The sequence below is a fragment of the Dromiciops gliroides genome, chromosome 3 (assembly GCF_019393635.1).
Source record: "Dromiciops gliroides isolate mDroGli1 chromosome 3, mDroGli1.pri, whole genome shotgun sequence".
Taxonomy (NCBI): Eukaryota; Metazoa; Chordata; class Mammalia; order Microbiotheria; family Microbiotheriidae; genus Dromiciops; species Dromiciops gliroides.
Window position 1 is genome coordinate 585,259,888 of NC_057863.1, and position 23,830 is coordinate 585,283,717.

Consider the following 23,830-nt stretch of genomic DNA (forward strand, 5'->3'; position numbering starts at 1 on the left):
AAGAAAGAAAGAAAGAAAGAAAGAAAGAAAGAAAGAAAGAAAGAAAAATAGTTATGGTCCATGCCTGGAATGATCTCTATTCTCATTTTCCCTTCTCAGAATTCTTACTTTCTTAGAGGCAAAGAAAAGATGCCACTTCTTTGAACATTCTATTATTTCTGTCCTCCTTCCCATCCTGCCCAAGCATTAGTGTTCTCACTGTCATCAAATTAGCTTGTATTTACTTATCTATGTCCATGTCATCTTGCCCCTTCCCTCAAACTACTACCACATCCCCCGCCCCCTCCACAAAAGGATGTAGCACACATATTGCTCTGGGAAATATTCTGGCTTTAAAAGCTACTTGCTTACTTTATTTCTCAGCTCAGACCACAAGGATTACTGGAGTCTGGGAAGCAACTGTACCATTCATTTTAATTCGATCTAATAAGCACTACTATGTTCTAGACCCTATGCTACGGAGAGTAGATTCAAACCCCAAAATGAAAACATTCCCTTTCCTCAAACAAGTTGCATTCACCAAGGTAAATAAAAGCTGTAGATAGATAAAGTAATACAAAATATGTGCAAATTAAAACAAAGCAGTTTGGGGGTATTACTAACATGTAGAAGGATCAAAAAAGTCTCATGGAGGAGATGGCACATGCTCTTACACTTGAAGAAAGTTAGGTAGGGTTTCTATGAGGCAGGTATGAGGAAGGATTGCATATCAGACATGGAGAATGACCTGTGTGAAGTTACAGAGATGAAAGGTGGGATGCTGTGTATAAGGGACAGCTAGAAGCCTATTTTGACTGAAATGAAAAGTGAATATAGGGGAGAAACACAAAATGACTAGTAAGACAGATCAGAGTTATATTGTAGAGCTCTAGCTTTAAAGACCAAGAGGAGAATTTTTTATGATATACTGAAGGGAATAAGAAGTAATTGAACATTTTAGTAGGTGTGAGGCATGGCAAGGCGGTCTGTTTTAGGAATATCAATTTGTGAAGGATGGATTAGTGAAAGGAAACACTAGAAACCTAGGAACCAGTTTAGAGGCTATTGCAGTAGTCCAGCAAAATGCCATGAGGCTGTGGAAATGGAAAGAAGGGGCTTGGTGTGTGAGAGATGTTGTATAGGTACAATCATTATAATTTTGCAACTTATTTAACATGGGGGAGAGGAGAAAGGAAAATGAAATATTGATCATGGTTTCAAAGTTTTGAGCCAGGATGACTGGAAGTATGGGGATGCCATCAACAGAAACAGAGAAGTTTTTAAAGGGGATATGGGGCAGCTAGGTGGCTCAGTGGATAAAGCACTGGCTTTGAATTCAGGAGGACCTGAGTTCAAATCTAGCCTCAGACACTTGACACTTAACTAGCTGTGTGACCCTAGGCAAGTCACTTAACCCTCATTGCCCTGCAATAAAAGGGGGGGGGGGGGAATGAAGTAATGCCATTGCAAAAACAGGCACGTAGAGAGGAGGGAGAAGAAGAAAAGGAAGAAAAGAGGAAAAGGAAGAGAGACAGAGAGAGGGACAGAGGGAGGAAGAAGGAGAGAGAGACAGAGAGATGGGAATGGGAGGAGGAAGGGAGGAGAAAATGGATAGACAGACCAGAAAAGAGAGATAGGCTGTTGCAGAGACTGTGAGGAAACCCAAGAGAAAACAAGTGAGGGTCACACTGCTATCCTTCCTGGCCATGTCTTCTGAAACTATCCAAAGGCCTAAGCAAGTTTCCTTTGGCCTAAATCTTGAATATTTAGCACTGTCTCCTTAATTCTCTTCTCTTCCCCTTCCCTGGTTCATCAACTACACTATACTATTTAGAGCAGGGTTTCCCACACCTTTTCACCTGAGAAATTTTTACATGACGCCGGATATATGGGCAAGTGAAATAGGGATACAAACCAAATATTTACTGCTAGAATATCTGTGACCTTCACATTCAGTTATACAACCCCATATGGGGTCACGACATACAGTTTAAGAAGCTTTGATTTAGAGCACAGGAGACGTTGTGCTCAAGGTGTATTGGACACAAAATGGTCAGTCAATTTCAGGGATGCATCAGAGTCACAGATTATAGGTGTAACACAGAGAGAAGAAGAAAAGGGGTGAGAGGGGAAAGGATGACAATGAGATAGGGAGAGAGAAGAGGAAGGAGAAAAGAAAAAAAGAGGGGAGAGGAAGGAGAGAGGAGTGAGAAGAGGCAAAGTTCCAGTCCTCTGGGCTGCTTGTTTAGGGCCCTATTCATTAGCTACAGAAGCCACGTAGCCAAACTCCGGAGAAACTTCAGTACCACAAGGATGGTCAGAAAGTCAGGGACGAAAAAGAAGAAATTCCTCAATTTATAAAAGCTGTTCACAAATCAGTCACCTCAGCATCTGTACCAGGCTCCTTTAGTCTTCAATCCTGGCTGTCTGATGTCCTTCAACTCCTGACCAGGTTCCATGATACTATTTACTCCCTCGCTAGGCACAATGATATCTTTCACCTCCCAGAATAGGGGAGGGATGTTACTAGAATCTCTCTAGCTCAGAAGTGAATGCTATAGTGGTTCTCCCCGGAGGCAGAAGGGTATGGTTTGGGGGAGATTCAATTCCTGCCTTTGCTAACTCCCTCTGCTCCTAAGCCAGGGTGAGTTCAAGAGGAGAAAATGAGGCATGGAATCAGAGTATAGGTAATGTTGTGTTGGGGGGAGAGGAGAGTATGGGAGGAAAGATAGATCTGGAAGATGTAGAACTGGAAGGAATGTTGGAATTCTCCTAATTGAAAACAAATACAACAAGGTTATGGTCAAGTAGCTGGTAGATAGCAGAGCAGGGTCATTGAGCCACGTGCTAATAGGCCCACAAAGTGGGTATCTTTTCCCACAGCCTGTGTTTCTGAGGATCCCTGTATTGAGAATTTTTTTTCTATCAGTCATATGTATGTTGGGGTAGATCATAGATACACAGAGGTATAGAATGATAGAAATAGAATGGGGTGGGGAGGCTAGGTGGCACAGTGGATAAAGCACCGGACCTGGATTCAGGAGGACCTGAGTTCAAATCTGGCCTCAGATACTTGACACTTAATTATCTGTGTGGCCCTGGGCAAGTCACTTAACCCTCATTGCCCTGCACAAAAAGAAAGAAAAGAAAAGAAAAGAAAGAAATAGAATGGACATTAGAAACCAATTCGTTGAATCTCTTCACTTTGCAGAAAGGAAATTGATGCCCAGGAAGGTTAAATGATTTTTCTCAAAGTCACATAATGAAATATGTTGTACATCTGTTCCAGTATAAATGAAAAGGGGAGATTGATATATTCTGTATTAGCTCCCTGCCAAGCTAGCCAGACCTTTCAATTTTCAACACTTGGACAGTGGGCAGAAGTAATGCTACAGATGGACATTCATGCCAAAATAGATACGGAAGATCCTGAAGAAAAAAAATGTTGACAAATGAACACACGGAAAGAGACAAAGAATGGATGGGTGAGAGGGGAGAGACTATGACTGAACTGCTTATGGCAGACCAAAAACTGCAAAGAGCCTGAGGAAAGTGAGAATATTAAAATATCACCTCACTGTCACCTCCACACCCTTCATCAAAACCCAGGGTTCACAATGCTACATCTCATACTTACCCTAGATGGAACATCTACAGTGGGCTTACAATGCAGTCAAACATACAGTCAGATCTAGAAGGCATTGACTAACAACCCTAGGCAACAAAGGATATTAACCCTGCATTTGACTCCCAGGAGAACCAGCCTGGAGGCTAGCACACCCCTCAAGGAACTGAGATTGTCTCATGGTAAAGGCAGAAGTCCCTGTAGCAGAGGTATTTTAACCACCAACAACCAAAAGTCCTGAGCAAAATAATTTAACAGCAGGAACACCAGGGAGGGCAGTGCCTTCACACTCACCCACTCTAAGTCAGGGTATGGTGATCCAGCCCAGTCATTGACCTACCTCTTAGTCTCTAAGACTGCATTCCCAATAAAGTGATAAGTAACATTACAGTAGGAGCCAAGAAAACTTTCTACAATACTACTAAGATATCCAATCTCTCATGTATTCTCTGTCTCTGACTTCCAAAGGGGCATTTAAAGTGGGTTGTGTTCCATTTTAGAATCTTATGAATAAATTAAAAGATGAACTGGACCAACCCAGGTAATGCCCAACATTCCTAAGGCATAGGGTGCCTGGAGATGTAGTTTCCATTCATGCTTGGAGCAAGAGCTTGGAAAACTCAGGATTATAGAGACTGTCCTAGCACTGGTTCACTAAAAGTAGTGAAAGCCTTCTCTGCCTCTTCTCTCTACTTCCATTGTCTACCACTGTTATTGTGATACAGTGAAAAGAAAAGTTCTGGAGTCAGGAAAACCTGAGTTTAAATCTTGCCTTGGACACTTAATAGCTTTGAGACCTTGGGTAAGTCACTTAACCTCTATAGGTCCTAGTTTCTTCATCTGTAAAATAAAGGGGTTGGACTACATGGCCTCTAAGATCCTGTGGTGCCAGCTCCAGGTCCCAGAGACCAGATCCCAAAAAGTCAGTAGCAGGAAAGGGTAGAAATCCAGTCAGAGCCAGCCCTCAGAAAATCCCCCAAATCAGCAAAATTTGTCTTTCAAGGCACTCCCTACAACTCTACCCCATTCTTCTCTTATAGGTTCTCTCCTTCCTTTATTCATCATTCCTCCACTCTCGGCCCCTTTCTGTGATCCTGCTCTGGAGCCTTCTCCACATGCCCTCCTTCCTCTGTTTTCTAGGTACATATCGCACCTCCAATACTCTTCTCAATCCAGAGCCTTTTACACCCCCTTTCTATACACATCTCCCCCTCATGATATTCTGCTTCCCTTCTCTCACCCCCAGAGATTTAGCCTTCCTCCTACCATCTTCTCCTTAATTGTCTTGAAGTGTAGCTGATATTTGAGGCATGACCTATCCCAGTGGTATTTGTACTTTAATATTCTACCCATCAAGATCCAAAAGACTTTAAGACCTAAAAGAGTGAATTACTTAGATGAATTTCAGGCAATGTGAGATGTGGGAACAAATATTAAGATGAAAACCTTATTATAATACATCACACAGATAGCTGCCTATCACCATATGCATAATATCAATCCTGTATTTGTTCTTCGGTTCCAAAGTACTTAGTCAGGGGCTGGCTTGATATGACCTTAGCCTTGGTCCCTAGTAGGAGTTAGATCAGGGATCAGGCTGTTGAATGCACTTTTTTCTTTGTATCTCCAGTGCCTATTATTGTGTCTGCCACAGAATAGGTGCTTGCTAAATGTGCAATGCTTGATTGATTGATTGATAACAGAAAGGGTGACGCTGGAATCATCATATTATTGCTATTAATCTGTTGTTGGTTACTTCAGTGACCATAACATGAATGAACCATAGCATGAACCATTCAAGGCATGAATGGGGAAGGTTGGATGCAGTCACCTTACCACAGCTTCACTCAAGTCCTTTTTCACTGGAGGAAGAAGAACCTTGGGAATACTTAGCCCAAGCAAGGGACTGTGAAAGGAGTTAAGAACTGAAATGAATTTCTAGCTATAAGTCAGATAAAAACTTAACTGAGGAACTCAGAGGAGATAGTAGGAGATAGAGGGGTCCAAAAAAAATGTGATTGTAGTCTAGTAACTTGCTACCTTCTGTGGGTAGCTTGGCTAGGGAGGAGCTTCATAACTACTAAAAAAGACCTCTATGCAAAGAACTGTAGCCCATCCCTGGAGGAGAGAGCTTTACTTAGTGTAGCATCACCAATTGATTGATGGACAGAGTAGCAGATACCCTGAAAATTGTACCTCAGACTATAGTTAGGTGGCACAGTGGTTAGAGTTCAGGGTCTGGAATCAGGAAGACCTGAATTCAAACCTGGCCTCAGACACTTAGTAGCTGTGTGACCCTGGGAAAGCCACTTAACTCTGCTTCAGTTTCCTCATCCATAAAATGACCTGGAGTAGGAAATGGCAAACCATTTCGATATCTTTGCTGAGAAAACCCCACATGAGGTCATAAAGAGTCAGAAATGACTAAAACAACCGAACAACTGTAGCTGAAGTCCAGTAGGAGGCTGAAAGAATGGACTGAAAAGATCTGTAATCCTCCCTTGTAGGATACTGACTTATTACCTCTTTACTGACCTATGATCCATTCTCCCCACCACTACATGTTGAAGGTAATTAAAGAAGTTAATTGACAGAGCTACACTCCTCTCCTGCAAGGGAAATGCTTGTGAACATCAGCATCTGCCAATAGATGTTGGGCAGAATATTAGTTGGTCCTGGGCAGAATTGGATTTCTCAAGAGCAACTGTCACAGAGATATAGCACTTAGCAGAGAGGCATGGAGACCTAATAATTTTGAAATCAGAATGTCTCTGGTTATCTGTTAAAGTAAACCCACTATTGGAGGCTGGTGAGCTATGGTTTAAAGAGTATTCTGACCCACAAAGTACATACAGCCTGGGATAGTTTTCTTGGAGTCCATGGATAAAGGGAGTGCCTGGGTGATACATAGAAGTTCCTATTTAGGGCAGCTAGGTAGCACAGTGGATAAAGTACTGGCCCTGGATTCAGGAGGACCTGAGTTAAAATCCGGCCTCAGAAACTTGACATTTACTACCTGTGTGACCCTGGGCAAGTCACTTAACCCTCATTGCCCCATCCAAAAAAAAAAAGGAAGTTCCAATTTAATCATTGCTTTATGTGTGCTCATAATGCAGAATAACATACTGTATATAGGAATTAAGTATTTATGAAACTTTAATGCTTCCTTTCTGTGACTAGAATCACTCATTTGACTATGACTGGCCAGAAATTCACTTTGAATTGACTAGAAAGCTTCAAAAACAATAGAAATATAACAAAAACAAGGTCCAGACACTTCACACAAGCAAGAAAACATTCTAATAAGCTTGTTATTTTATAATGTGTGAAGAACCACATAACATTTGTGTATCTCATTAGTGGAGCCGGAAGTAGAAGACATTCCTTTTCAATTAAGCAAAATGTGGTATATGGGGAAATGGACGAGACCAAAGTTGGAGAAGCCAACTAAAACCCATTTATTCTGTGACCTTAGAAAAGACATTTATCTTCTCTGGATCAATTTTCTCATATTTAAAATGAGAAGGTTGAACTAGATGTTCTCTAAGGTCCTCTATAACCTGTGAAAGCTGGACAAATTGCTATAAATAATAATAATAAACATTTATGTAGCACTTACAGTATGTAAGTGCTTAACAATGAGGGTTAAGTGACTTGCCCAGGGTCACACAGCTAGTAAGTGTCAAGTGTCTGAGGCCAGATTTGAACTCAGGTCCTCCTGACTCCAGGGCCAGTGCTTTATCTACTGTGCCACTTAGCTGCCCCATGCTTAACAAGTATTAACTCATTTGAGTCTCACAACAACCCTGAAAGGTAAGTGATATTATCATGCCCATTTTACAGATGAGGAAACTGATATAAACAGAGGTTAAACTACTTGTCCAAGGTCATATGGCTGAAAGGGTCGAAAGCTGGATTTGAACACATGTCTTCATGACTCCAAGCCTGGTGCTTTATCCATTGCACAACTTAGCTGTCTTTGGGCCTCATTTTCTCATCTATAAAATAAGGAAGGTTAGCAAAATGATATCCAAAGTCCCTTCTAGATCTAAAAACATGAGCCCGCAAATGTTATAGACATAACAGACCTAAATCTTAGCACAGGAGCCAAAGAAGTCTCTCATTCTCTCCTTTCAGTCAAGATGAAAGATGTGAGCTGATTAAAGGTGCAAGCGATCTGTCCTTGACTTTATGTGGTTCAACACTTTTTAGCAAGAACTTCAATGAAGTTATAGAAGAAAAATTCTTGTCAAACTTCAAAATGACATGAAACTGAGAAAGAAAACAAAAATGTCAAATGACTGTCAGGATCCGAAGATCAGCATAGGCTAGTACTATGGGTTAAATCTATTAAGATGAAAATTTGCAAGGATAAGTGTAAATTTCTGTAATTTAAGAAGTCAATTAAACAAGTAAGGGTCAGGGGAAACATGGTGGGAAAACGATTCCTTTACAAAGAGCTAGAGGTTTTAGTAAACCACAAACTCAATATGAAACCATATATGATATGGCAACCAAAAATTCTCATAGGCTGTATTGAAAGAAAGATGACATTAAGAATAATTATCATGGGGGGGAGGGCGGGGCAGCTAGGTGGCTCAGTGGATAAAGCATCAGCTCTGGATTCAGGAGAACCTGAGTTCAAATCCAACCTCAGACACTTGACGCTTACTAGCTGTGTGACCCTGAGCAAGTCACTTAACCTTCATTGCCCCGAAAAAAAAAAAAAAAGAAGAAGAATCGTCATGATAGTTCTACTTAAACTCTAATCCTGATCAGTTGACATTTATAGTACAGTGTTCAGTGATGGGCAAGATAAAATATGTTAGAAAGATGATTTCCACAATGATGACTAGAAAACATCATCACATGAGGACATAAGCTTACATAGAGAGTCTGTTCATATTTATATATGAGGATCATTTGAGGTGTCTGGAAGTATTTAGCCTGAAGAGAAAATGATGTCAGTTTTTCGATATTTAAAGGAATCTTAAGCAGAAATGATTAGATTTACTCTGTTCAGCCTCAGAAGACAGAACTGGGAATAAATGTCATAGAATCAGATTTCAGTGCTGTATAAGGAAAAACAATCAAGTGGACTGGAATGCTCTCCTAGTTAATGAATTCCCATCACAAGAACTATTGGATGATCACTTGGCCATGATGTTGTAGAAGAGATGATATTTGGGCATAGATTTAGACTAGGTGGTCTCTGAGGTCACATCAAGTTCTAGGTTGTGATATTGTGAACCCAGGATAAAGACCCGGCAATTATAGGGACACCAAAAGGGCTAACTGGCCAATATCTGGAGTGCATAAGAGTGAAGGAAATAGTCCCCAACAAGCCAAGGACTCAGGGATTTCAGCAGCTCCATCACAGGTCCTTGATCTGGAACCTTTTCCTCCTGATCACACTTTGACATAGACAAATATTCCCTATATCTATGTACTTGTTATTGTTGTTGTTGAGTCATTTTAATCATGTTCAACTTTTCATGACCCCATTTGAGCTTTTCTTGGCATAGATACTGGAGTGGTTTGCCATTTTTTTCTTCAGCTCATTTTATAGATGAGAAACTGAAGCAAACAGGGTTAAGTTACTTGCCCAGGGTCACACAGCTAGTATCTGAGATAGAATTTGAACTTGAGAAGATGAGTGTTCCTGACTCCAAACCTGGCACTTTATCTCCTGTGCCACCCAGTAGTCTAACTTTGCAATTAGGTTTTGGATTTGAAACATTGTGGAAAATTGATATGGAGAAAGTTTTACAGAGGTGACATTGGAGGAGTATGTTATGCTGTGATATTGTCAAGTACTACTGCCTAGGCAATCCTCTTGGAGAGCATCATGGTCATGCGTGTTCATATTGGGCTTGGGAAGGTGTCTGACCAGCATGAGAATGGTGCCACAAAGGAGTGACTATGTAAGGACAATGGAGGTATAGTGAATCCTAAAGTGGTCAGCAAGAAGGGGGCTTCCTGGAATGCTTGATCACCCTGAAGAAAAGTGACAAAAGTCTCCATGAAGTGGCTTCCAAAGTCTTGTTGTTAAGGCAAAACACCCAAACTCCCGTCTCTGATGTGATTCAATAATCATTATTCATATCAAATCCTAACTCTTCCACTTTATAGAAGTTGGATTAAATTATCTCTAAGATACCTTCCAGCTCTATGTGTACAATCCTATGTTCTACATAGAGACTTAAGTCTACAAAGGAATTCATCCATTATTTCAGCTGATCTCAACAATGCATGAGATAGTCAGGGAAGATATTCCCGTTTCCACTTGGCAAATGAAGAAGCTGATACCCAGGTAGGGGAAGTGACTTGCCTAATAACTTGATTAGACATTTGAAAAGCCAGCTCTGGAACTAAAATTTTTCTGACTCATATTACAATTCCCATAACTTTTTATACTAATTTATTGATTATAATTGTGACCAAAACCCTCAGGACAAAGATACATTTGGTCAAAGACTCCTCTTGCCTGACGGATATAATATTTTTCTGCATTTCTAAACATATCATATCTGTCTCACATTTACTCTCAAATATGCCTGTGAGTCAGGCAGGCTAAGTATTATTGTTAAATATTATTATTAATTTTCCATAAGGAATCTAAGGTTTGGTTTCCCCAGAAATGTCAGAAACTAGATATTCTGAGATATTTGAATATTCAACTAAGCATTTGGCAAGCCTGGATCTGGTGTCATGTGCAGGAATTCTAGACTTCTAATTGTCATTTACTTTTTTCAGACCTTACAAAGCATTTTTTTATAACTCTTTAAGGCACTTGTAGCTAAATGAAAGGAAAGTCGATAGCTTCTCTTAAAGCAATACATAAAGGATTTGGCCAAGTTGTCTTTACCACATGTTCAAAAACAACAGGAAACATCATTTCATGAGACATTTATTCAACTGATGTTGCAGTGTTTGTAACAAGTGTTTTTAGAAAGACTACCATAATTTATTGCAGAGGAAGAAGAAATCCTCCAAATTAAAATAAAACTCTCAAATTAAATCAATGTATACTTTGATGCCCACTGACTTGAATGTGAATGTGGGCATAGGAGAGGTTGGTAAATAATATGCTGTAAATATGGTTCAGGAGAAATGAGTATTATAAATCAAAGACTTGTAGTCTACACATAGGTTTCATATTTATGCATTTATTATACCTCATTGAAGAAAATTATCTAGAGATGCTATCCATGGCAAACACAAAATAACAAATAAATGAAATTTATTGGGTTTTAATGCTCATCTCTTGCATTCATTCCCTTCTCTTCACTCACATGATCACCACCCTAGCAAGGGACTTCATCACCTCTCACCCGGACTATAGCAATTGTCATCCAATACATATTTATTAAATTTCTGCTCTGTACCAGCTGTTATGCTATATGCTAGGGATACAAAAAGAGGCAAAGACAAGTCCCTGCCCTCAGGGAGCTCACAATCTAATAGAAAAGACAACAAACAAGCAAATATATACAAACAAGCTAAATATGGGATAAATAAAAAATAATTCAGAGAAGACACTAGAACTAAGAGGGATTGGGGGGAAAACTTCCTATAAATGGAATTTTGGTTGGGACTTAAGGGAAGTCAGGGAAGCCAGTAGATGAAGTTGAGGAAAGAGAACATTCTAGGAATGGAGTAGAGAGAATTTCCAGAACTGAGAGAATCACATTTTAGGAAAGATATCGATTATCTGGAGAGTGTCCAGAGGCAGACAACCAGAATGTTGAAGAGCTTCAAGCTGATGGTATAAAAAAATTAGTTGAAGGAACTGAGCATGTATGGCTAGGAGAAAAGGAGGCTTATGAAGCTGTAGGGATAATAATTTTCTTCAAACAATTCTAGATCTGTTCTATGGAAGAGGAATTGGCCTTTCTTCTGTTTGACCCTAAGAGGCAGAATTAAGAGCAATGAGTAGACATTGTAGAGACAAACTTTGGCCCAGTGTAAGCAAAATTTCCTTACGTTTACAGCTAATCAAAACTGAAAGACACTGCTTTGGAGAGTAACAAGCTCCTCCTTCCTGGATGGCTTTGAGAAAAGGCTGGATGGGGGACTCTTGGTGATGTTAAGTACTATCCCCTATGCAAACCAGCTCAGCATTGGAGGAAAGGTAAATCAGGAATTCAATTCTCAAAATATGGCAGTTCTTGGCCACTCTGTGCAGCCTGGTTATACTGACCAGTGCTAGGAGCAGACTGTCCTTTTCTTCTCTTTCAGATAAAATGGTCAACTATGTCAACAAGCTCAATACTACATGGCAGGCTGGGCACAACTTCTTCAATATGGCCATGGGCTTACATAAAGAAACTCTGTGGTACCTTCATGGGTGGAGCCAATCTACTACCTTAGAGAATGTTGTTGGCTGATGGCATGAAGCCACCAGAAAATATTGATGCCTGGGCACAGTGGCCAAACTGTCCAACCATCAGGGAAATAAGAGACCAGGGTTCTGGCAGCTCTTGATGGGCATTTGGAGCTGTGGAAGCCATTTCTGACAGGATCTGTGTGCATACTGATGGAAATGCCAGTGTAGAAGTTTCTGCTGAGGACATGTTTAGCTGCTGTGAATTAGAGTGTCAGGAAAGCTGTAATGGTGGCTTTCCTGCTGGAGCTTAGAAGTATTGGACCAAGAAGGTGGCCTCTATGATTCCCACATGGGCTGCCAACCTTACTCCATCCTTCTATGTGAGCACTATGTGAATGGTCCCTGCCCTGTCTGTACTGGAGAGATGGGAGACACCCCCAAATGCAGCAAGAAGTGTGAAGCAGGCTATTCTCCTGACTACAAAGATGACAAACACTATGGATCAACCTCTTACAGTCTACCTTCAAGTGAGCAGGAGATAATGGCTGAAATCTACAAGAATGGCCCTGTGGAGGGAGCTTTTCTTGTATATTCTGACTTTCTCCAGTACAAGTCTGGTGAATACCAGCATGTTACTGGATACATGCTTGTAGGCCATGCCATTCATATCCTAGGCCAGGGTGTGGAAGATGGTACCCTTATTGGCTGGCTGCCAACTCCTGGAATACAGACTGGGGTGATAATGGCTTCTTTAAAATACTCCGTGGAAAGGATCACTGTGGAATAGAATCTGAAATTGTGGCTGGAATTCCCTGAACAGATCAATATTGGAAGAAGATCTAACTTGCTGTCACTTGCCCAATTTAAATTTTTTAAAAAGAAAAAAAAACTTAGGAATGGGAAGTCAAATGGGAGAATTGACTATTTTTAAAAGACTTTGGAGCTGTGGAGAGATGCTCTTATTCATATTTTGTTTAAAAAGGAAGGTTATGGGGAGATTTTAGACAAATCTCTGGATTTTGAGAATTTGGTTGAGTTGAATTCTAGTGGAGTCAGCCAGCTTCCTCAATAATATAGGTACATAATTCTTGGTCTGACTCCACCTAATAATGCATGCCATTTCAGGTTTAAGTAATTCTGTGAATAGCACATAGCACTGCTGGCAAACAGGCTGTGTACTACCTTTGAGAGCCATGATGCTTTCTTTAAAAAGGTCTCTTTCGGGGCAGCTAGATGGCGCAGTGGTTAAAGCACCGGCCCTGGATTCAGGAGTACCTGAGTTCAAATTCAGCCTCAGACACTTAACACTTACTAGCTGTGTGACCCTGGGCAAGTCACTTAACCCCCATTGCCTGCAAAAAAAAAAAAAAACAGGTCTCTTTCCATAAGTGTCTCCCTAATTCCCTGTCATCATGACTCCTGCAACTCCTTTCTCTTCCCCTCCACCCCCCAAATCTATTAGGAGTCTGAATAGCCAGGAACCAATTCGAGGGAAGGGGCTGATTTTTTAAAAGGTCTTGAGTAGGAAGTAGGTAAAGAGATTGTCAGAAATCAACTTGACTCCCAAATGATTTTATGGAAGGGGGGGTGGCGAGGAAGACCGTGTTGTGGAGCACCCCACCAAGCTTCAGAATCCTAATCTGCCTTAGTTCACACTGCTAACACTCCCATACTATGCTTACTTATCTTTAGGATACTTTTGAGCCAGTCAGCCCAAAGCTATCAAGCTTTGCAGTATTGTAAACACTCTTAGGTCTTTTCTGTGGTGAGATTCGAATAAATAAAGCTCGATTTTTGTTAGTATACCTTGGCTTATCATATAAAGAAGAGCTGCCAGGATTGGTTGTTACTCAATAGAAGCCTGAGCCTTTTGTTTTAAAAGAAAAGCTGGGTGACTGATCACTCTCCCAAGAACAACACTTCCTCTGATGATGTCCTTGGGGAAGGTAGAGGATGAGCTGAACCCTGGTGTCCACTGGAGAAACAAGCTCTTGCTGTTCTTTGCCCTGTCAAGCAATTTAACCTCAGTGTTGGTTTTAGTGACTGAATGGAAGCCAGAACCCTTGTGCCAATAAAAAAACTTCCCCTAAAAAAACAGGCTAGATGACCATTTGCAGAGTATTTGGTAGGAAGGATTTCTGTTCACATACAGTTCTGATTAAATGGCCTCTCAAGTCCCTTCCAATTCTGAGATTCTGGGGATTATTGGGAGGAGTCAAGAATGGACAAAATTATAGAGTATACAAAGAATTTTGCCCTTTGGTTATGGTTTTTTCATATTACAAAATGGAAAAGACAAGCCTTCACTTATAATTGTGGAGTTTTACATTTCCAATCAATTTAAGGTGAGCCTCCTTTGATCTTGTAACCTCAAGTTACCTCTGTAATCAAGTCTAGCCTCCTATTCTTTTTTGTGTTTGAGTCAATTGGGGTTAAGTGACTTGCCCAGGGTCACACAGCTAGTAAGTGTTAAGTGTCTGAGGCTGGCTTTGAACTCGGGTCCTCCTGAATCCAGGGCCAGTGCTCTATCTGCTGCACCACCTAACTGCCCCCCTAGCCTCCTATTCTTAAGACATGAAGAAAAGGATATCATGTTTTTCTAGATCCCCAGAGTGAGATGCCAAGCAATGTGGTATAGCTGAAACAACACTAAATTTGCAGAGAGAAATCAGATTCAGATCTCAGCTCTGACATTTAACTTTGTGCCAACAGGCAAATGATATAAGCTGTTTCCTCATCATGAAACAGGAAAGATAATAAAGGCACTATATACCTCACTGAGTAGTTTTAAAGAAAGCCTTTTGTAAACTGCAAATATGATAGCTTGATGATGATGATGAAGAAGAAGATAGATAGAGAGATAGATAGATAGATAGATAGATAGATAGATAGATAGATAGATAGATAGATAGATAGATAGATAGATAGATAGATAGATGGATGGATGGATGGATGGATGGATGGATGGATGGATGGACGGATGGATGGATGGACGGATGGACGGACGGATGGATAGACAGATAGATAGATAGATAGATAGATAGATAGATAGATAGATAGATAGATAGATAGATAGATAGATGGATGGATGGATGGATGGATGGATGGATGGATGGATGGATGGATGGATGGATGGATAGATAGATAGATAGATAGATAGATAGATAGATAGATAGATGGATGGATGGATGGATGGATGGATGGATGGATGGATGGATGGATAGATAGATAGATAGATAGATAGATAGATAGATAGATAGATAGATAGATAGATAGATAGATAGATAGATAGATAGATAGTTGTTAGCATTCCCAAACTTATACTGCACTCACAGTTAGTATTATATACTCTATATTCACTTGGTTATTTTGTGCATTACTCCCAGACTAAGCTGTAAGGTCCACATCATATTGTTATTCTATAAGCACACAAAGGATAGAGATAGGCACATAGAAACTTTTCAATTTTGATTAATTGGTTGATTGACAATGTATTCCTAGTCTCCCTCAGACAATTTCTCTAAAATTTAACTACATTGACCCTCAATAGAATCTTTCCAATATGTAGCCTGAGTCTTTCATATTGCAACATCATTGAGTCTCTTCTCTTCACCAAAGGGCACAGCTATACTAGTATGCCATGATTCCTTCCCTCTCTGGGCATCCCATGCTACCAGGATAGAACCTCCACAATACCCCTCCTGATTCCAGAAAAAGAAGGCAGAACTCAGGTGGGGTCAATCTGCTTGGGATTGAGGATCACCAACAGCCTCTCTCGAATCTGCTTTGTCTTGACCCCATAGATGATAGGGTTGAGAGCAGGTGGGAAGAGCAGGTAGAGGTTGGCAAAGATGACTTTGGCTGCAGAGGCGGTGGGGGGCCCAAAGCGCTGCATAATGACAGAGAGGAAGCCTGGCATGTAGAAAAAAAGAATGACAATAACATGAGCAGTGCACGTACTTCCTGCTTTGGCCCGGGCTTCATGTGAAGGGAAATTCAATACTGTCTGTAGGATGCGCCCATAGGAGTAAGCAATGAAAGCCACATCACCAATACCTAGGAATAGTGCTACAATAAAGGCATTGATGTTGTCTATTGTGGTGTCCCCACAGGCCAGTTTCACCACAGCCATGTGCTCACAATAGGTGTAGGCAATGACATGTGACCCACAGTAGGTCAAACGTCGAGCCAGACTTGGGAATAAGACAGTGAGTCCAATGCCCCGGAGCATGACTAGACCCCCAATTTGGGCAGTGACCACGGGGGTGAGAATAGAGGAGTAGCGCAGTGGGTTACAGATGGCTACATAGCGATCCAATGCCATGGCCACCAGCACCCCTGATTCCATAGCAGAAAAAGCGTGAATGAAGAACATTTGGACGAGGCAGGCATGGGAGCTGATGGCTGTGGAATCAAACCAGAAGATGGTGAGCATCTTGGGCATGGTGGACAGAGAAAGGACCAGGTCAACAGAGGAGAGCATGGAGAGAAAGAAGAACATGGACTGGTGGAGACTGTGGTCTGTGACGATGAGGAAGAGTAGGATGCAATTCCCAGTCACAGCCATGAAGAACATTAAGAAGAAGGGCAGTGAAATCCAGATGTGTGCAAAGGCCAACCCTGGTATGCCAGCCAGGAAAAATGTGGATGGGAAGTTGGAGTCATTTAGAGGGTTCATGTTGGGCAGGCAGCCACAGATCCCAACCCAGCAGAGCCATTAAGCCCCTGAAAAGAAAGACAATCAGGTTAGAGCAAGGAGCAGGGGCTGAACATGTTATAGTCAATCTCTATCCCCAACTGGGTTAAAGGTCCCAGCTTTGTCCATACAAGACTAAATCTTAGTGTATATCTCTTATAATGAAATTTAAGTGCCTTAAGAACTTATATCCCTTTCTTTCCATGTCCTATAATTCAAACAGTAGTTCATCCATTTATCTGCCCCCCAAAAATCAATGATGTCTACTATATGCAAAGTCTTTTAGGGGCTACTTTGGGGGAAAGAAAAGTTTATTGGATATAACCCCTTCCCTCACGAAGCTTACTCTCTAGTGCAGGAGATAAGACACATACACAAATAACTATAATGCAATGTATTTTGGACTCCCAGTCTCCATATTGACCTTAATATTAGAGAGCCACTTGTACCCTAAAGACTCATTTGATTACCCAAATTTCTTAAATCTGTTTTGTCCTTATTTGGTCCCTCAATCATACACTGCCTTGTATGGTTCTCCTAACTAGTTCATATCTGTCTTAGATCCACAAACAATGTCATGAGAGTAATATGTGTATATGTCATTCTTTCAGACTCCATGGATCAAGCACAGGGCTGAGCATTCATAATTCAACAAACATTTATTAAATACTTGTATTATAAACAGAGCACTGTGCTAGGCACTAAATTTCCAATCTCATCAAGTTTACACACACAGCTCTTACATTAGTCCTCTTCTCTCCATTAATATTGTCATTACTCTAATTATAAACATCATCATCTACCACCTGGACTACTATAGTAGTCCTAATTGGTATTCCTGATTACAGTCACTCCCCTCTACAAACTATCCTCTATACAGCTTGCCAAAATTCTCTTTTCGAGGCAGAAGTGTGACCATGTCACTTCCCTGATCAAATTTTGCAGTGATTCCTTGTTACTTATGGAATAAAATACAGACTCCACAGTAGCATTTAAAACCTTCCACAATCTAATTCCTATTAATATCTCTAGCCTTATTTAATGAGATTATTATATTGTTCCAACCAAACTGGGCTTCCAGAACTTTTCATTCAATCTCCCACCTTACATTTTCACAAGCTGTCACCCATAATTGGACTATACTCTCCCTTCCTCTCTACTTTTCCGAATCCTTGTCTTCCTTATGTCTAGTCTAAGTGCCCCCTCCTGTGGGAAACCTTCCCTGATTCCCCTTCCCAAAGTTGTTAGCATTCTCTCTTCCCTCAATTTTCCTATAATAGATTTATTTGTATGTATTATATCCCCTTCCCCCAATGGAAGTATCTTGAAAAAGGAACTGTTGTTGTTGCTTTATTTTTATTTCCCCAGTGACTAAATGTCTTTTTTATACTTTTCGTCCATACTTGTGATATCAGAGATGGAAGAAACTCCAGATGTGCAAACTTCCTCCATTAATAGATATCAACAATTGCTCTGCAACTTCTAGTATTAGAGCATTGTTTGGGGTCACTGAGAGATCACACAAATTGTAATGGTCACTTACAGAGGCAGATTCTGAATCCAGGTTTTCCTACCTCCAATCCAGATCTCCATCCATTACCCTACACTAGCACTATTTAAGTGTGTGTTGAATTTTATTGTATAAAAATAATTAGATATGAGAAGTTAACAGAGAAGGAACACAAAGAAAGCTGTAAGGTTATGATCATAGGTAAATAATCCTGAAACAAACTGAAATAAACTCAGAAAAACAAATCAATTTAGGGGGTCTTTAGACTGGTTTTGGATATTTTGTTCTTAATGTGTCAATGGGATGTATAGGTGAAAATATCTTGTAGTTAGTTGATTATATGAGTCCAGAGATCAGAAGACATAGATTTAAGATTCTGTACAAACAGGGCAGCTAGGTGGTGCAGTGGATAGAGCACCGGCCCTGGAGTCAGGAGTACCTGAGTTCAAATCCGGCCTCAGACACTTGACACTTACTAGCTGTGTGACCCTGGGCAAGTCACTTAACCCCAACTGCCTCACTAAAAGAAAATTGGGAAAAATTGAAAAAAAAAAAAGATTTTGTACAAACAAAACTATGACCAAGATTACAAGGGAAACAAAAACTGGGAAAGAATTTTTGAAACAAATATCTCTGATAAAGGTCTAATCTCTAAATTATATAGTGAACTGAGTTAAATTTATAAACATACAAATCATTCTCCAATTGATAAATAGTCAAAGGATATGAACAGGCAGTTTTCAGAAAAAGAAATCAAATATATCTATAATCATATGAAAAAATTATCTAGATCACTATTGATCAGAAAAATGCAAATTAAAACAACTCTAAGGTATTGCCTCACACCTATCAGAGTGGCAAATATACAAAAATTGGAAATTATTGGATGTTGGAGGGGATGTGGGAAAGTTGGGATGCTAATCCACTGTTGGTGGAGTTATGAAAAGATCCAACAATTCTGGAGAGCAATTTGGAACTATACCCAATGGACATAGTTAACTGTGCATACCTTTTGATCTAGCAATAGCACTGATAAGTTTATCTCCCAAAGACATCCCCCAAAAGAGAAAAATACCTATTTGTACAAAAATATAGCAGCAATTTTTCTAGTGGCTAATAATTGGAAATCAAAGGAATGCCCATAAACTAGGGAATAACTAAACAAGCTGTGGTATATGATGATGATGGAATATTATTGTGCAATATGAAATGACAAGCAGTATGATTTCAGAAAGGCCTGGAAAGACTTGGATGAATTGATGTATAGTGAAGTGAGAAGAACCAAGAGAACATTGTGCACAGAGACAGCAATACCGTTTGATGTAGAACTCTTAATGACTTAACTATTCGCAACAATACAATGATCCAAGACAATCCCAAAGGACTATTAATGAAACATACTATCCACCTCCAAAGAAAGAGCTGATATCGATGAAACACAGACTGAAGCATGCTATTTTTCACTTTCTTTCATTTTTTCTTTTATTTAAGTTTTCTTATACAAAATTGCTAGTATGGCAATGTCTTACATAATCATACATATATAACTCATATCTGATTGCTTATGGCCTCATGGAGTGGGATGGGGAGGGAGGGAAGAAAGGATAAAAATTGGAACCCAAAACTATAAATAAAAATGTTTATTACTTAAAATTTTTTTAATTTACTTTTTTTAAAAAGAGTCATCTGTGTCTTTCTCTGCACCTTCCCTCTTGAGCATCTCATCAGCTCCCTAGGGTTCAATTATCACCTCTTTGCAGAAGACTCCCAGATCTACAGATCTAGACCTAATCTCTCTCCTGAGCTCCTATCCTACATTCACAACTACCTCTGGCTATATTCAACTAGAAGACTTTTCAGTATCTCAATCACAATTCATTTTATATATATATATATATATATATTTTAACCAAAACCCACTCCTCCTTCTAACTTCCCTTTCTGTTAAGGTCATCACCATCCTCCCAAACACACACGTTTTCAACCTCAGAGTCATCCTTGACTCTTCTCTGTTTCTCCCCAAATACATCTAATGAGTTTCTGTGTCTTACAAACTCCACCACCAAAACAGCTCTTGTTTCTATCCCTTTCCTTTCACTCACACCACAACAATTCAAGATCATGTCCCATCACCTCTTGCCTGGGCTATTTCAATAGCTTCCTAATTGATTACCTTGTGTCATGCCCTTCAGCTCTTCAATTCCCCCCTCTATATAACTGCCAAATTGAGATTCCTAAAACACAAATCTGACCATGTCACTCCCATTAAAAAATGAATTTTAAAAAAACAATGGTTCATAAGGAAGAGGTCACAGACTTCTCACACTTCAGAGTCATTTCACTGGTCATTCTATACTCATTAAACTTTCCTCCTTTCAGGTGCACTCCATCTATCTATTTAACCCTGTCCTGAGCCTTCTTGTAATTTACTATCTTCTAGGTGACTCCCTCCCTTCTGTTTGCAAGGGGTTCTATTCCTGGATCACAATCTTCGTCTCTGCCCCAACTCATCCCTTTCTACTCAACAAGTTCAATATGTCCCTTCAAACCTATTGGACTCCTGGTTCATTTAGCTCCTTAATAACTATAACCTCCATTTTCACTCTCCTTCATCTACCTACATAGATAGTTATAACTTATATCCCCCTATACCCATAACTGTGCCACCTTCTTGATTTTAAACTCTTAATTTCCCTTCTTGGTCATAACTTCTTGTCTCTTCCCTGTTTCTCCATTTCTCTTTCATTCTCAATGATAGAGCAATGAGCCTGGAGTTAAGAAGACCTTAATTCAAATCTGACCTCAGACACTTACTTGCTGTGTTACCCTATGTACGTCATTTAACCTCTGTTTGCCTCCATTTCCTTGACTGTAAAATGGGAGTAATAATAGCCCCTACCTTCCAGAATTATTGTAAAGATCAAATGAGATAATATTTGTAAAATCACTTAGCCCAGTGACTGATATATAGTAGGTGCTATATAAATGTTTAAACCTTCCCTCCCTCATTGAAGTCACCCCCACTCTAGCATCACTTTCTTCATTTCAGGGATCCTAAAAGCAATCAATCAAAGTATGCTTTGTCTTCTGCCCTTGATTCTTTGATCCAATCCCATTAGTGCACTGCCAATCTTCAATACTAAATCACTCCCACCATCTACCTTTTCTCCTCCTATTCCTGAGCCAAAAAATACCATTAGAAATAGCCATACCACATGGTAACTGAATCTACTACAAATTCATCATATCTAATCTCAAATGAGCTTCCACCATTGCATGGCAATCATTTTATTCTTCCTTCCTTCCTTCCTAGATTGATTCTCTATACTGCTCCCCTTAACACTCTTTTCTTCTAAAACTTTCTCTTTTCTTCTAAAACCCTGACTCTATTCCACTGCACCCCTCTCAATGGATTTCTTCACCTTCTACTTCACTGAGAAAAATGAGGTCTTTGAAAATCCTTTTGTCATCCCTATTCCACATCTCAAAACCCTTTATATCTTCATACTCTCCTCCTTAAGCCTGGTCTCTGAGGAAAAGATAGCTCTCCTCCTTGCCAAGGCAGACATTTCTACTTTGCCCTTGATCCCATCCGTCTTCATTAATCATTCCCTCTTCTCTTATTTTATTATTATTTTTTTTGGTGAGTCAGTTGGGGTTAAGTGACTTGCCCAGAGTCATACAGCTAGTAAGTGTTAAATGTCTGAGGCCGGATTTGAACTCAGATCCTCCTGAATCCAGGGCCAGTGCTCTATCCACTGTGTCACCTAGCTACCTCAATCTTTTCTCTTATTTTTTTAAAGCTCTCTCTAATGTCTGATTCATTCCTTATTATCTGCACATATATTCAGGTCTACAACATCCTTAAAAAACTGCTATCCCATCAAACTCAAATCTCTCCTCCCTTATATTTCCAAACTCTTAGAAAGAAAAATCCATATTCACTATACTTCCTCACTTCCCACTCATTTCTCAGCCTCTTACAATCTAGCTTCTTACCAAATCACTTAACTGAAACTTTTCTAAGGTTGGCATAAGCACTCATAACTGCTAAATTACATAGAGGAATATATTTAGAGCGTATTTAAAGGTTATCTTATCCTCCCCCTATGTGGAACTGAGAACCAGAGGTTACATGCCTTTCCCAAGGTAACACATTTTATAAGTAGAAGCATCAAAATTTGAACCTCAGCTCTCTAACTCCAAATCCAGCACTCTTTTCACAACATTTTACTCTGATGACTGTTTCTTAGTCCTGACTCTCTTTGGCCTTTCTTCAGCTTTTGTCACTGCTGACCACTGCCTCTAAATTCTCTCTCCTCCTTTGGTTTCCATGACACTGTCTCATCCAGATACTTGTGCTATGTCACTGACAGAACTACTCAGTGATTATCCCTGGATCATCCCACCTCCCACCCTTTTAATATGGGTGTTCCTTAGGACTCTATCCAGAGTCCTTTTTCTTTCTCTACACCTTCTCCTTTGGTAAATCTACTGGCTCACATGGATTCAAGCTTTATCTCTATGCAGAAACCTAATCTCTACTTTGAACACCAGTCCTACAATTTCATCTGGCTGTTGGACATATTCTCTTGGATTTCTCAACCAGCATCTTAAATTCAGTGTGTTCAAAATAGAAATCATCATCTTACACCCCCTTGAACCTTCCTCCAAAATTACCCATTTCTATTGAGGTCACCATCATTTTCTCAATCACTCAGGTCCATAACTTAGATGTTGTCCAGAACTCATTCCTCCTCCTCAGTACACATATCCAAGGTATTGTCAGGTCTTGTCAGTTCTACCTCCACAACATCTTTCACATGAGTTCCCTTCTCTCCACTCATATGTCCACCACCTTATCTTAAGCCTTCATCTCCTCTCACCTGGATGGCTGTAATAGACTCCTGATTGGTTTTCCTGTTAGAAACCCCTTCTTTCTTCAATCCATCCTTCATACAACTTCCAGAGGAATATTCCTAAGGGATGTGTGGCCATGGTGCTCCCTTCCTCAAAAACCTTTTATGTTTGCCTAAGAGAAAAAATAAATCCCTCAACCTTATATTTAAGATTTTCTAATATCTGGCTCCTTCCTACTTTCCTAGCTAGATTTCCTATTCCTCTCTTGCATGAATCAAAATGGACAATTAAACAGGATCATAAATAAGACATGGAAATGACCTTAGAAATTATTTTAACCAACTCTCTCAGTGTACAGCTGAGAAAGGTAGTCTCCAAAGAGGTTGTGGCAGAACAGGATTCAAATCCAGTTCCTCTGACTACACTTTCAAGGTAGCTTTTTGAGAACTCCACACTCTACTTCCTACTTCCATGTGTACCCTCGTGCCTAGAATGTACTGCCTCCCTTTCTTCAAGAATTAGTTCATGTTCTAGCTGCTCCTTAAAGTCTTCCCTTATCCCTACCCCCCACACCCTGCTATTAGTGTTTTCTTTTTCAATTTATCTTGTATTATATTTATTTATGCACATTTCTTTTTTTTCTTTCTTTTTTTTTCCAGGCAATGAGGGTTAAGTGACTTGCCCAGGGTCACACAGCTAGTAAGTGTCAAGTGTCTGAGGCTGGATTTGAACTTAGGTCCTCCTGAATCCAGGGCCAGTGCTTTATCCACTGTGCCACCTAGCTGCCCCTATTTATGCACATTTCATACTATATCCCCTAACCACACAGTA

General features: G+C 40.1%; 1 protein-coding gene and 1 pseudogene across 1 annotated transcript; one reads left to right on the forward strand and one right to left on the reverse strand.

Annotated features, from left to right (window-relative positions):
* The first annotated feature begins 12,020 nt into the window (after positions 1–12,020).
* LOC122751598 lies at positions 12,021–12,787 on the forward strand (annotated as a pseudogene).
* A 2,873-nt stretch (positions 12,788–15,660) lies between these two features.
* LOC122746211 (olfactory receptor 52K1-like) lies at positions 15,661–16,611 on the reverse strand. Its single transcript, XM_043991687.1, has one exon. The coding sequence runs from the start codon at positions 16,609–16,611 to the stop codon at positions 15,661–15,663; it is 951 nt and encodes a 316-aa protein (XP_043847622.1).
* Positions 16,612–23,830: the final 7,219 nt, after the last annotated feature.